The sequence below is a fragment of the Falco naumanni genome, chromosome 10 (assembly GCF_017639655.2).
Source record: "Falco naumanni isolate bFalNau1 chromosome 10, bFalNau1.pat, whole genome shotgun sequence".
Classification (NCBI taxonomy): domain Eukaryota; kingdom Metazoa; phylum Chordata; class Aves; order Falconiformes; family Falconidae; genus Falco; species Falco naumanni.
Window position 1 is genome coordinate 24890353 of NC_054063.1, and position 14195 is coordinate 24904547.

Consider the following 14195-nt stretch of genomic DNA (forward strand, 5'->3'; position numbering starts at 1 on the left):
GACATATGCAATTAGCCACAAGTCGGGGAGCAATCTGTAGAGGCATTCTTGGTTTTAATAGGAAAGTGATCATACACAGGCAGTGTTAAAGAGGTGACAAAGCAGTCCTAACAAGTTTCTCATGTGCCTTTATCACATAGAACAGCTATTCTGAAGATGCAGCTCTTTCCACAAAACCATATGCACACAATCAAAACCAACAATAACACTGAAAAGCAAGATTAGCTTGAATAGCCGGTAATAGAATTTTATATCTCTATTTAATTTTAACATGCCTTCACAGAATTAGCTTTCAGAAGCATTCAATTTTTAAAAAATGCCGATTTTTATAGTAGAAAAACTGGGTCAAAGTGCTACAGCTACGATTTAATGTGAAAAAAAAGAGTCCTGAAAGTAAGCAGTTCAAATTAACTTGCAAAAAAACTCTTACAACCTCTTCAGCAAGTTTTTTTAGTAATCACCTACAAAGAGCCAACAGAATTATTATCACCTATCTTTTTATTCAAGTAAATATTAAGGAGATCAACATAAAAAAGGTATTTACTTCTCATACTTACTTCAGAAGCTCCAAAGTAATTGTTCCCCGAGGCTCCGCTTCTATACTCTTTCCCCAGAATTTTAGTTTGGGATAGATTGATCCATGAAAAATAAAGTCCTTATTGAGGCCTTCAGAATAAAATGCACTAATAGGTGGGTGGTGGCTGACTTGCTCAGATATAAACCTAAATCCTAAATCCTCCCTAGCAACAACAAAAGAGAGCATTACACAGTAAATATTTCTTTTAATGTTAAAAGAGAAGAGTTACTCAATACTTTAAAAAATTTTGAAGCGTTTTTCAGTTAAGCTGAAAGTGAGACTTTTCCCTTCCTAGTCCCATGACACATTTACAATTAATGAAATGAAAGAATCTGTACTCTGAACACTTCCTCTTCATACCCAAAATCAACCCACATTCAAACACCTAAATGACTTTCTACCCAAAAAGGCACCTGAAGAAGTTTAACTGAAATAACTCATGAAAACAGTGAAACTCTTTGGGTAGCAGGAGAAGGTCTGACTGAAAATTCTTTTATCCACGGCCGACATATCACCCACTTAAGCAAGCTGGAAGTTCTAACAGACATGACCAGCAAAACACTATTTAAATTAATTAAATGTCAGGAAATGTCTTTGGGGAAGACCATAGACCAATTTTTCTCTGAATAATTTGAAGAATACTCTGCCTAAACCTAGAAATAAAATTCTAGCTTTTATAACAACTTCTCAAAGATTTTGAGATAGTTTGGGGAAAAGAACTTTAGCTATATTCACAAATACATTTTAATAATTTTTATTTATTTCACTGAATAAAAAACCAAACTAGTGCAAGAGTCTGCTAACTCAAGAACACAGACAGCCCCAGCTCCCAGTTTAAAGTAATTATTACCTGGTTAATTCATAGGTTTCTCCTAACAGCGGGTTAAATGGTTTGCCAGTTCTCTCCCACTGAGAAGCTACAGCAGAAACTGCAAAAGCAGCTACAGCCTAGAATCAAATTAAGAACACATTGTTATGAGAATAGTATATTAAAACTCTTAAGTTTAACATATTATATTCATTGCATATTACAGTATTTCATTTCTTCCAAAAAGAAAGTGCTATATATTGCTTAAGGCCAAAACATTTGTATCCCATAGGATAAGTGATACAGAAGTGGGGAAATAGAAGCAGTTAATCTCATTTCCAAAAGGAATTATTTTCCATAGTAAGTTTTGACAGGTTACACTCTGCCCCATACTTCTACACCCACCTCTAAGAGAAGAGCCTGTTTTTTTAAATCTACTCTTCCTTTATTTTGACTGTCCCCCACACTCAGCTCATTGGGAACAGTCTTGCTTTTCCAGGCAAGCATCACTTTAACCCAGATGAGATTTCTTGAATCATACCAGCAGGTACACATGACACTTAGAAGCTCCTCCAGGCTGCTAAGTCTATATATTACACAAACACAGAATACAAGATATATTCCAGTTTCACTTAATTAAAGACAGAGCTCTGAGCAATACCAGTATAACCTAATGTACACAGGCCTGGTTTCACCATATTCGTTTCCTTGTTGCAAGACCAGCCATGTACCATATCCTACTCCCAACAACAAACAGCTCTGGGGAAGAAAATAGTAGTGAAGCTTGTCTCTGTCACAGGAATTTTTCACCCAGTAACTTAAAAATCACGGAACCGCTCAACAAATCAATTTATGACGACTTAAAGCCAAGATTGCGTCTTCACAACACATAAAACCACAAAACGAGACACAGTTAAAGCAGCCCTGAAAAGGGTTCAGGTCCTTGGGCATCATCAATTGTGGCACTCTCCTGCACTAGACTTTTGGTTCAAGCCCTGTACACAGCATCAGGTGTGAAAGTATCACAAATATCTGATACAGCCACCACAAAACAAGAAACTTTTCTAGACAAATACGAGCATTCTTGTAATAGCTCCAGAGAAAGAAATACATTCAAGCGATAAATTGTCTTAAAATTAAATACTCTGGGAGAAAAAAAAACCTTCTGAACTGACCAGAAAGCGGTAGCTGTTCCTTACCTGCATTCTTTCCAGGGGGTCTGCATGACTACAAGCCTTATTAATGAGGTATATATGTTCCATGTATTCTGTTATTCGTTGGAGGAAACTCAATGGCTCATTGAAGACAATAGGCATCGTAATCTTAGACAGCTCCTAGGTAACAAAAGGATAAATTAACTTAATGTCGTGTCTAAGAAATAAACAGCCGACAACAACAAGGATTTTGAAAATAAGTAGTGGGTTAGTTTATTTATAGCATTCTCCAAAAGACATCTGGCAAGCCTACAGTAGACCTTTAACTGCTATAGCTTGAAAGGGGCTAAAAGCCCAGTAGAACCCTACTAGCAATCGGAAAGAATGAACAACTTCAAAAATTAATCCAGCTAACCTAGTAAATTCAGGAAAAATGTTACCTTCTATTCTGTGGTCTACATAAACCAGAAGAGGTTAAAATTTCCATAGATAGCAACAATAATGTGCCAAACAGCTCATTACTGATATTTAAGTACCACGCATTCCTTTGAAATCCTCACACACTATTTGCATAAAATCTAACTATTTTACTGCAGTAACCACAAATTATTTTTTGAAAGGAACAGTTATATAAAGAATAGTATTTGAATTGCTCTAACAAATTTTACTGGCTTTATTTAAGCAACCTGTTATTTGCGTCAGGATGTTTTCTCATTTCAAATGTGGATACAAGACAGACACGAAGCTCACACAGAGATTTCCAGTTCCCCATGTCTTTTATTATATCCAAGCAAATCTGGCTCTTTAATCACAAAGTTGCACTCATGAGTGAGCAATAAAACATCATTTCAGTGCTTAAAATATAGTGAAAAGGATAATGCCACCAGATCAAGTTGATGCAGTATTTTCCTCACATTGCCACAGGCAGTAAAGAAAATAGTTACCCCTAACTGACTTAAATTGATTTGGTCCAAGCAAAGCATTCTAGCAGATAGGCCACTCAGCCTAACAAAAGGAGTTTTGACAGCACAGGTGTATCTCTTAGATGACAGAAGTTAAGCCAGCAGAAGGGCTCACGGACTTGTCTGTTGGGTTCACAAAGGACTGTACTGGCAGACCTAGACTAGATAGGAATGTAATTGCTTAATGCTTCTAAAAAGTGACTGTGGCAGGAAGGCCCTCCAGTGCAGAACATAATTTTCATTCCTAATAAAAGTGAAATAATCAAACATGTGACTGAATTCTTAAAGGATTAAAAGGGAACAGCAGTGATGGCCAGTAACTATGCAAGCATCAGTGTCCTTTAACAACACAGAGCAATGTAAAGGTCTGTGTCTCTTCATCCAAGAGTAAATCTTGTGACCAAATTATATCATACCATTAATACCTGAAGCCTACAGTGGGCTTCCTGAGAAGTTTCCTGTCCCTTCAGTCAGATAAAAGCTTTTTTTTTTTTTTTTTTTTTTTTGGCATAAGCTGCTTAAATTATGGAGGGGGGGAGAGGGGTGCACAAACACAACAAAAAATCCCCAACTAAAACCATCACACCAAAATAAAGCCCTAAATCACATTTTGCTAAGTAAAGAATAAAAAAAAGCAGAGAAGAAAGCATTGTGTTAATCAAATATATTGTATTTGAATATATTTTTAATGGCCTTCATCTTTCTTATAGGACAGCCTTAGAAACACCAATCCACATGCTTCAACAGCTAAAGAAGGTAAGGAAATAGCACCATTCATAAGGAACATTGAGATTTAGAGCTGCAATTTAAGATGATGTTCCCTACAGAAAAACGTACCAGGTATTATTCTGTGTCTTAAGGTTTAAGCAATAAAACCAACTAGCTAAAGTTAGGAGATCTAACATCGGCATGTTTCACCCAAGCTAACTTACCAGTCCAATGCATTTTTTTAATATGCTCCACACACTAAAATCACTTCTAGAAAACATTGGGGCAGGTAATGATGTCCTGTAATTGGAAGAAAACAACTGTCATTATCAGCCCCTTAAAGAACCAGACACTTTCACTCATAGGTACTGAAGTAATTTATGAAGGAAGCAAAGAATTAACTTAAGAGTTGACACAGATGCGGACAAGTGAAATGCCTTTTCAGCTCCAGAGAATTAACCTTTGCCAATGAGACAGTAACACCCTAAAAATAATGAGCCAGCACATACCCACTTCTCATTTACTATGTAGTACTATGTGTTTACCTGTGTCTCTTAATTCCATTTTCTTGAATCTCTGTCTCTCCGTTATGCTTTCCAGTCCTATTGCTTTGGTGTGGATCGAGATCAAGCATTTCTGCAACCTTGTGATTTGCTTCTGAAAAGTCTCCTGAAGAATTGTCAGAATCAAAGCCTGTATAAAAACCGTAAGGCAACAGTTTTCTTAGGAACCTTATTATGCCACAGAGTGCCACTCACACTGTGCAACTCTCACAGCACCAGTTATTTTATTTTAAAGGATATGAGTGAAAACCCATTATTAAGTGACCTAATTTCCAAGAGTATTTAGAGCCAAGTATTGCATTAGAATCAAGCATGCTCAACTAATTTTTCATGCTGCTGAATATAAAACCAATTTAGAACCTTACAAGTTCTTCAGTAGCTCCTAAATCAGATTAGCTGTATTGTCTCTTCTTCAGAGCTGCAGTGTGATTACTATAATTTTCTTCAGTTATGTAGCTTTCCTCAAAGACCTTAAAAAAATAATTTATCCTACTTATACTGCTAACAGGCAAGGAGCTGGGGCAGGTAGAAAAGGAATATTTTACAATCCAGTTGCAATCATCTGAACTACCAGAGCAACAGAAATGAAGGATATCCAACTTCTTTTTGCCATCCATGTATACAAACCATATAACACTTCCCTAACGGTTACAGCAAGAACATGTGGACACCAAGATGAACTGAATCATTCCCTGAGCTCTACAAGAGACCCAAAGCATGACCTATTATAGGTGGCTCCATTCCCTATAACCCAATTCCATCCACTTGGGTAGATAACTACTGGAAACCCAGTTGTAACTAAATGCCAGCATCCCTGGTAACAACATGCTTTGAACAGCTTTAACCATAAAAAAAAAAAACAAAACAGGAGTCTACAGGAAAATAAGCTTTTGTAATCAGGCAGCCCCAAGTACTAGTAGGACTAAACCAACAACCCAAGGTTTTAGTTGACTTTTTAAGTCACGCTACCTCCCCTCCACACACTTAGAGTAACAACAATTTATTTCTGCATTTGCCTTTCAATAAGAAAATTTTAAAAGCATTTTATGCATATAGACACACACACACTTGGTCACTATCAAAAGCAACAGGCATCTTGTCAATGCTGCTACACAGACTGACTGCAGAAATGAAACAATTGTTAACAAATAAGGATCAGCTGCAGCATCAACACAGATCACCCTAAACCGATGCATTAATACAACCCCCCCCTTCACAACTGTCACGGTGTCACAACAGCAAGCACTGCTGATCGTTCAGTGTAATAAAGGAACATTTTTGTTGAAAATAATTCAGAAGAGCATCAAGTCCTTTCTGAGTGACACAATGGTCAATTCTTCATCAAGAACCACAAGACTACTTCAGTCTTCCAGTTTAAGAATCAGAACCCAAAAGCAACATGAAAACATGCATATTTGCTGGTGTACAATTCTTGCCACAGTTGTAAGGAATCCACTAACATAATTTTGCTATTCCTTTCATTCCAGCTATCACAATCTGGGCAACCACTTGCCTATGTGCTGACAGTCACCCGATCACACTCAGCTACAGCCCAAAGTCCAGTTGTGGACACAGAAAGATTCCAAAGTATTACAAAGCATGTAAGTACTCTAATGGAGTAAAGAAATCAGTTTTGACAAAGACTATTTCATTTTTAAATAAACTGTTGCGATCCTCTGTCATTAACTTTTTAAAAATAAAGAGTATCTATCACCAGTAGTACTTCAACTTTTCTTTTTGTTAACATCTCCAACAGTGTGCTTTTACTTTATTAGAGCAATACATGCAAAGCATACACTCAAATAAAAAGCTACATTTTTTTCAGGGATACAGACCATGACAACATTCAAGACTGCACAAGAAGCACCATCGATATGATCTTATTTGGTAAACAGCAGGTGTAATGGGTGACGTCATGTATTAAACCATCTCCTACATTTTGATGTCACAAGGATGTAATTATACAGCAATAACCACACCTTAGCAGACTTAGGACTTAATTGGAAAGTATGATAGTCATACATGTATTCTCAGGTCATTAAAATGAAGACTACTCTGAATGAACTGTCTTATAAAAACAAAACAAAACACACAAAAAACCCCAAAACACACAAAAAACCAAAACGCATGCCTATCTTCAGTCAAGCCACAACAAAATATTTACAATTTTAAAATGGCATTTCTAACCACATATTAGCTTTTTTCAGAACCTGTTATAGTAGAAGGAAACTGAAAAGGCAAGTACTGTAGGATGTAGCAAAATAACTTTTATTAGTTTGACTACGTTAGACAAAAAACAGACGAGCTTTCTGGTACATGTGCCCTCACTCAGAAAGCTGATCAAGCGCACACAACGTAAGGAACAGCACCACATTTAACAGGCACTTCAATGACACAAGCACACCTAAATGTAAAAGTAAAGCTTCATAACAGGAATAGTCAACGGGCTTATAGGAGGAACAGTCATGAAAAATGTTACTGGAATTACAGTCTCTACATTGTACTTGAAACCTTGCAAATTCTATCACATGTTCATTGTTTTTATCCACACTAGTCTTTCTGTTTCTCTATGATTCAGAATTGTTTTGCCCTGTTTCTGTATAGCACAACAGGAACTTAGATTCAGGTATATATGTCATTTACAGAAAACAATATATGTCATTGGCAAGTAAACAAATGCCAATTCAAACAAGCGTCTTGCATACAAACAACAAAAATTAAATCCCTACTCCAGAAAAATAAGATATATCAGAAGTGTAAAGTCTGCTTCCTCAGAGTGCACCTCCACCTAATTACTAAAAAAAAACCCCAAACCCCAAACCACCAAATACAAAACCAAAAAACCCCCACCCACTAGAGTACACAGATAATCACTGTACTTTCAACCTTAAGTATCAGCTGGCTTGTCCACTACAAGCCCATTGAGAAATTTGAGAAACAACTTTTAAAACTAAGTTCTAAGTATTACAGTTCTGTAAAGAACGATCCAGAAAATGTTTTTCACAGAGGAAGTACCGATCTGGAATAAAAACAGTTTACTGAAATGATTTGTTGTAGTTTTAATAAGTTAAAAAAAAGCCTTTTCCAGCTGCCATTAAAACTTTGAATTTGCAAAACTGAGCAGTTATGTTTTACTTACAGGGCAGTTTTTATAGTGAAAAGCCACTGGGAGAGAGGATAAAAATGGGGATTTAAAAGGGGGATAGGAGACCACACACAAAAATAAAACATCAAAAATCAGCTTAATCAGAAGTCCCAGTTTATGTCTGTTAAGGGTGAAAAAAAAGCTTTTAAAGAGTCTTAAATTTTCAAAGTCAAACACTTAAGTTGGGTGCCGACATTAATCTATTTAAAGAGCTTAAAGAAAAGTGACTTGCCAGTGACTCTAGTTTTCTTAGCCTTCTTCTTCTTCCACATCCTGCAAACGAAACAAACCCGCTCAGACTACGCTATTAACATCAACCTACGAGGAAGCAGAGGCGCACGCTGCTCTCTGAGTCATGTACCAAGGCACAAGGCCACCCCTTTCGTACAATCAGCAACTTCCTTAAATACTAATTAAGCCTCCTCAGTCAAGACAGAAAGGGAATAAAAATAGCATAGTACTGAGAACCTTCAGACCTAAAAAGGGCATAATGAACAGGGATAAATACGCTGGAAGTGTAGATAGCAAGTGAAGCAAGAGGTATTTTTCTTCTTTGCCAGAAATTACCGTTCTCCACTTTTCAGAACAAGGCTATCGTCACAACACGCAGCTGTGCCGCGCTGCTCCGACGGGAGGCAGGCTGGCCTTCCACCAGCTCTGCCATACTGAAACAGGATGGCAGAATCCACTGGTTCACTTTGATCCAGGCATTATGAAAACATATAAATTTGGCAGCAGATACCTCACTTCTTCCTCCCCAAGTGAAAGCAACACTTTACAGTGAACAACAGCCAAACCATAGGAAGCACAAGAGCAAGAGCCTCACAAATACACTAGACTGGATTAACCCCACGGGCACCGAACAATTTCCATGGAACTGCAGGTTAATAATTTAAAAGGCAAAACTAAACCATTCATGTTTGTCAAAAATAAATTACCCTGGTAACTAGCCAAGCATTTCCCTATTTGGTGGCAATCCTTTCACAAAACACGGTGGTACATAGATATCTGACAGAATTAATGAAGGATACAGTTCTGACAGAGCAGAACCTGATGGCACACAGTCTTTAACAAACCTGTGATCGGATTAATAAATCCAAGGTGACACAGGCTAGAGGCAAGTGATCAAAGTTATATGCTCCTCATCTCACATAAAATTTCAAAGAATCTGAAATTCATCAAAGGATAGATCACTTTACTTGATCCAATCTACTCCTGTATTTGAGGAAAAACAGATGCTGTGCTGTTGAGAATTAACTGAGACCACAGGTAACATTCCCAAGAGATTCCCAAGGGGAGTACTCATTCATGAAGTAAGGATGTCAGGTGTCCAGCTAATCACCAATACCAATAACCTCTGAATGCAAAGAAACTTCTCTCCATGGAAACTCTTTTCTGGTCACTAACTGGATTCATCACCTACGTAACACAGTCCATCCTGTACATTCACAAGTATAATCATTGTCCAGTCAGGGTCAAAGCATCTGCCAGGAAGATGATTCCCAGCCACACAGCACGCAATTCCATCACATGAGCATGTCTTTTGGATACCATGGGGAGTGTGTCAGGAGCAGGAAACTTCTCAGCCAAAGAGATTAAACCCACCACAACAAAAAACAGGGGTCTCCTTAGGGTAGATTCACGTTCTAGAAATGGATGTCATCAATTAACAACTACAGAAAAGCCGCGGCTTCTTCAAGGAGTGAGCTCATAGTATCTTAAAGGAGGCAGCATACTACTTGTGTTGCTGCTGAGACTGCTGCCAAATTCTGAAGTGTAACTTCCCACAGAGTTCACATGCTCCACTAAGCCTGGTTTGCTACTTACAGGACACAAACCACAGTTGCCAATTACTACAATCAGTGAAGTTGTGGGAACACGTTGGAGCTCCCTCTGGGGAAACCAGGGCCCAGGACTCTAGGGGAGCATGAAGAATATGGTGTACACACTGTTTTCATCTCAACATGGAGTTAAGACAAGGCTGAAAATGTGATTATTCCCAGAACCCATGTCCCAATCCTAGATTTAGAGCATAACAAGCACACGTCTAGAAGTGGCTTCTGCCCATCTACTGATCTGACCTAAAAGGAGAGTATCCTTGAAATTAGCAGACTGACGAGTCTGCCAAGGGCATTTCATTTTTTTATGAAAATTTGGAACCCCAAATCGTGACATTTTCACTGTGGAACCTGAAAGCTCACTTTGGCTCAGAAAGGCCCTCAATTCTAACTTGATGTCCTAGAGTGTACAGGGTCTACACCTACCATGCCCAGACCATCTGAAAACTAAGAGATAAGCAGGCACGATCAGCACCCATTAGAACCTAAAAAAATACAGCAAACCACTGTCTGAAGGATGCACAGTCCATGGTGCTAACAGAAGCAGAGTTGCTGCAGGCACCAGCAGTTGATGAACATGAATGCAGAAAGACCTATTTACAGTTTTCTTAGCATCACATTTATGTATGGCTTGGACAAGACACAGCTACAAAGAACTTGGTCTAGACTTCATTAAGTTTGTGCAAGTAGTCCATCAAACTGCTGGCATCTTCTAAAGCATCTAGCTGGAGAAACCTGTCTGTAAAGAGAGTCCTTAGGGAGAAAGAATCCTAAACAAACTATTCTAAACTTAGCACTCCTCTTAAATCAAGTACCTGTGGGGCATGCTCCAGGGCAACATATATAAGGGAAAAAAGTTCAGCCTCCTTTAGTTCCTGGAGTGGCTCCTGCAGACCAAAAGCCTTCCATCAGAGGGCTGTGCTGAGAGCCTATAAAGACACCAGCTCTTCTTTTGCTTAGAAACTTCTCTCCTGCCATCATACTCTTCCCTGTGGAAGAATAAGATTAGCACAGGACAAGGAGTGCTCACACAACTGACGCACAACATCCCACTTCTGAGCAGAGCCAGCCAAGACTGCAAGGTACAAGAACACCTCATGCACAACAGCTCAGCAGTCGTTACCACCTTGAGCATTTGCAGGGAGAATCAACCTTCTGAGGTTGAGGGAAGGGGAAAAAGAAGAGGAAAGAGGACAAAACCAGAGTGTTCAAACACAGATGACTCAAACACCGAGGACTGTGTATTTCTGCAGCAAGACAAAGGAATCCATTGACATCAAAGCTGTACAACACGGATGTCATACTTAAAGGCATGTTTCTGTTCACCTTTTTAAGCGGGAAAAAGTATCTAGTTTGTGGCCACAGTCCTAAGCTCTTGGAACTGAAAGATTACTAAAGACATACAGGAACAATCCGTTGTGTTTTCAACATTTTTATGGTACAACAAATTGATTTTACAGCTAAATTTGGAGAACTACCCCCTAGCACTCCTAGCTAGCAAGAATGTAACCCAGATTTCCTTCTCTTTAATGTGACATAATTGTGACAAGTCCTATACAGCCTGCTGTTAGTCACATTGCTTCACCCAACCCCTTCTGTTCACTCCTCATATGAGTTTCCAACCAACCACGTCGAAGTCTACCTTACCCACTTGTATCTACTATGCTACTTCCATTCCTTCAGCTTTCACGCTTCCCATTATTCTCTTTTCATTCTCACGACTCTACATTAAGCACTCTACACTCACCATTGCCAGCATTTCTCATTTCACCTCTATTACAGGATTTCTGAGGACATATGTAAGTGGAAGACTTTAAAATTGTTCGAGATCTTTGAAAGGATTTCTTTTTTTTTAATTAATATACTTCAAGCATTTTATTTCACCATGAAAACCATGTAAGACACTTATAAATAACCATTCACCCTTATTAGTTCAAAGAAAAGTACTATTTAATACACTGCTCAAGTGTGAAGTGATTAACATTTGCTTTTCTAGAAACAACACTGGATTGCAAAGCCTTTTGGCTCCCTACCTTGAAAGCATACTTTTACAGTAATTTGTTTCTGACTAGAAAAACATTTTCTACTTCAATTCTTCAGGATAAGTTTTCCATTAAAATAAATTAATAAAATGACAATAAAATAACCTATGGAACATATTTCACCTTTCAAAAGGTCTTAAAAGCATTATTTCTCAAGCTGCTATTAAATTACCTGCTTTTTACAGAAAATGAAAGCAAGACTTGGCCACTAAAGGATCATTATAGTGATAAAATCATAGCCAGCATTAAGCTTTAACACAAAAACCCTCATTTCCAAGTCTGAACCTGAGTTATTATTCTCCCTTTCTTCTTTTCAGAAGATAGCACTGGAAGTTTTACCAACAGAAGTTTACTTTTTATTTATTTATTAACAGCAATAAATCACTAGCCCCTCACCACTCACACAATGCAGTTTATAGCTTCTTTTTTTTTCTTGGCACTATGCCCATCACTCACCCGTAACGGCATCATAAAACTCTTCTTCACTATTCATCCTTCAGTGTGAAGTCTCTGTACAGCCAATCCAGCTTCCTCTAATGCATTGTTGAACTTGATTTAGAGATTAAATATGTGTGCTGTCGAAGTCTTCTTTTGCAAATACCCAGCTGCTTTAGATGATCTATTTGACAAGACAAGGAAACAAAATTAGCAACTTCCACATTTCTTTTTGTGTACAAACATGCACACTTGACAAATACTAATTTTCCTATTTCTTCCCATGGAAAAGGATGGATTTTTTTTCATTCATAAGTAAACAGCTTTCTTTGATCTCAAAGTCATTCTGAAGATGAATGCTACCTATCAGAAGAACAGCTGATGTGCTATGCCACACTTTTCTCTATATAAATACATCATATAGATTACTGTAAAATGTATCTGATTTTACTGCAAGTTAAGTTTCAGGCAAGTACAGCTAGAAAAAGCAGAAAAGTGAAGGAAGAAAAAGACAGCTGGCAAAACAAAAATTCTCCTCTTCAGCAAGAAGATAAGCCTTGACGCATCCTTAACCAAGAAAGCTGGGAACAAGAAAGAGAACCTCAGAATCTTACTGTTGCATAAAAATCTTGGGCTTCACCTAGTGACCGTTGGAGAAGTTTTGTCAGGCTACTGCTATGAACTCTGGAAGCGACAACTGGAGATTTTTCCCTCTAGAGGGAGAATGTAAAGAAAAAACTTTTTTCTCAGTAAAACCAAGCACACTGCAAATAACTTACAGATTTATGAAGCATTCCAGCTCTACTTTATGGATAGACTAAATTAGATTTTTTCCAGATGGTTGGCAATGGTGTAACATAAACATTTTTACTTCACCCAGTTTTAGTCTAAGGAGAATAATGAGAAAATTTAGTTTCCACTCTTAAAAATGTTTGTCAGGTACCAATGATGAACCAAGTACACAATGATAAATGACAGCATGGCAATGCTGTCAATATCGCCTCCAAGACAACCTCAATCTGTCAGTCTCGATTTTTTATGATCCTTGATGATACCGCTGCCTTTGTGACAGTAGTTTTTCCAGAGTAATTATAACTTGCACAATTCCATTCCAATTAAGAGAAACAAAGCCAGAAGCGCACTCTAGCCCTTGCAGAAGAGCTTGCCATGTTTGAAGCCAATTCCTTCTTCCTCTCTGCAAGAAATCAAACTCCACAACTCCTCCTGTGTTTCAAGTCTTTTTACCTCACTGCCCAGAGCAAAAGCTATTTGGATGTCTCACACACACATGGTCCTTCCAATTCTCCATTCAGAAGAACGAGCTAAAATAGCCTATTTCGGAACCCATCTAAGTTAATGAATGTAGCATTCACCTTGAAGTGTTAAGTCTATCATGACCAGGTATTTCAGTTTGTCACTTTTCCCTTAGGAACACCCCATTTCCTTGCCACGATGGGATTTTACATCAATCTCTGCATCACAGTGATCATCTGAGCTTCCACAAAATCCTCAGTAATTTCTTATTTACAAGTTCTCACCTCCACAAGGAGAAAACTTTGTAAGCTGCTTGACTGTTGCCACAGTGCTGTTGCAATTGCTCTCAGCTGATAAGTTTCCTTCCCTTTTTCTTGTGCCATTCTCCTGCCAGTGACCTTTAAACCTTCTTCAACTTTCCTGCTCATCAGAAAAAAAGTTTCTGACTCACTTTTGTCAAAGTGCTGCATTCTCCTAGGCAAGGATGCAACAGCTCAAAACATTAGTAAGTCAGATACACAAAGACTTCCAGTGTAAGGCTACCAGCAACTGCTCTGCTTGTGGAAGGGAAAGGAGCAGCAGCTTCACTACAAAAAGATACAGGCAGCTCAGGCCACTAGCAACCATGCTGCCTCAGAATCAAAGACAGGGAGAAATCCTCTTAACTAACAATTGGTTCAAGAGTACCAGCTAGCTCAGACTTCTGGGT

The 14195-nt window shown here is 38.3% G+C and overlaps 1 protein-coding gene across 3 annotated transcripts in view; it reads right to left on the reverse strand.

Moving 5' to 3' along the window:
- OSBPL2 (oxysterol binding protein like 2) overlaps positions 1 to 14195 on the reverse strand; it is a 39216-nt gene that overhangs the window by 12145 nt on the left and 12876 nt on the right. For all 3 annotated transcript variants that reach the window (XM_040609207.1, XM_040609209.1, XM_040609208.1), the window contains 6 exons: positions 12254 to 12416; positions 4755 to 4902; positions 4434 to 4509; positions 2585 to 2719; positions 1428 to 1525; positions 558 to 740 (listed from right to left, as the gene is read on the reverse strand). In XM_040609207.1, coding sequence (XP_040465141.1) covers positions 558 to 740; positions 1428 to 1525; positions 2585 to 2719; positions 4434 to 4509; positions 4755 to 4902; positions 12254 to 12290 — 677 coding nt within the window. In that variant the 5' untranslated portion in view covers positions 12291 to 12416. The remainder of the gene's footprint in view (positions 1 to 557; positions 741 to 1427; positions 1526 to 2584; positions 2720 to 4433; positions 4510 to 4754; positions 4903 to 12253; positions 12417 to 14195) is intronic.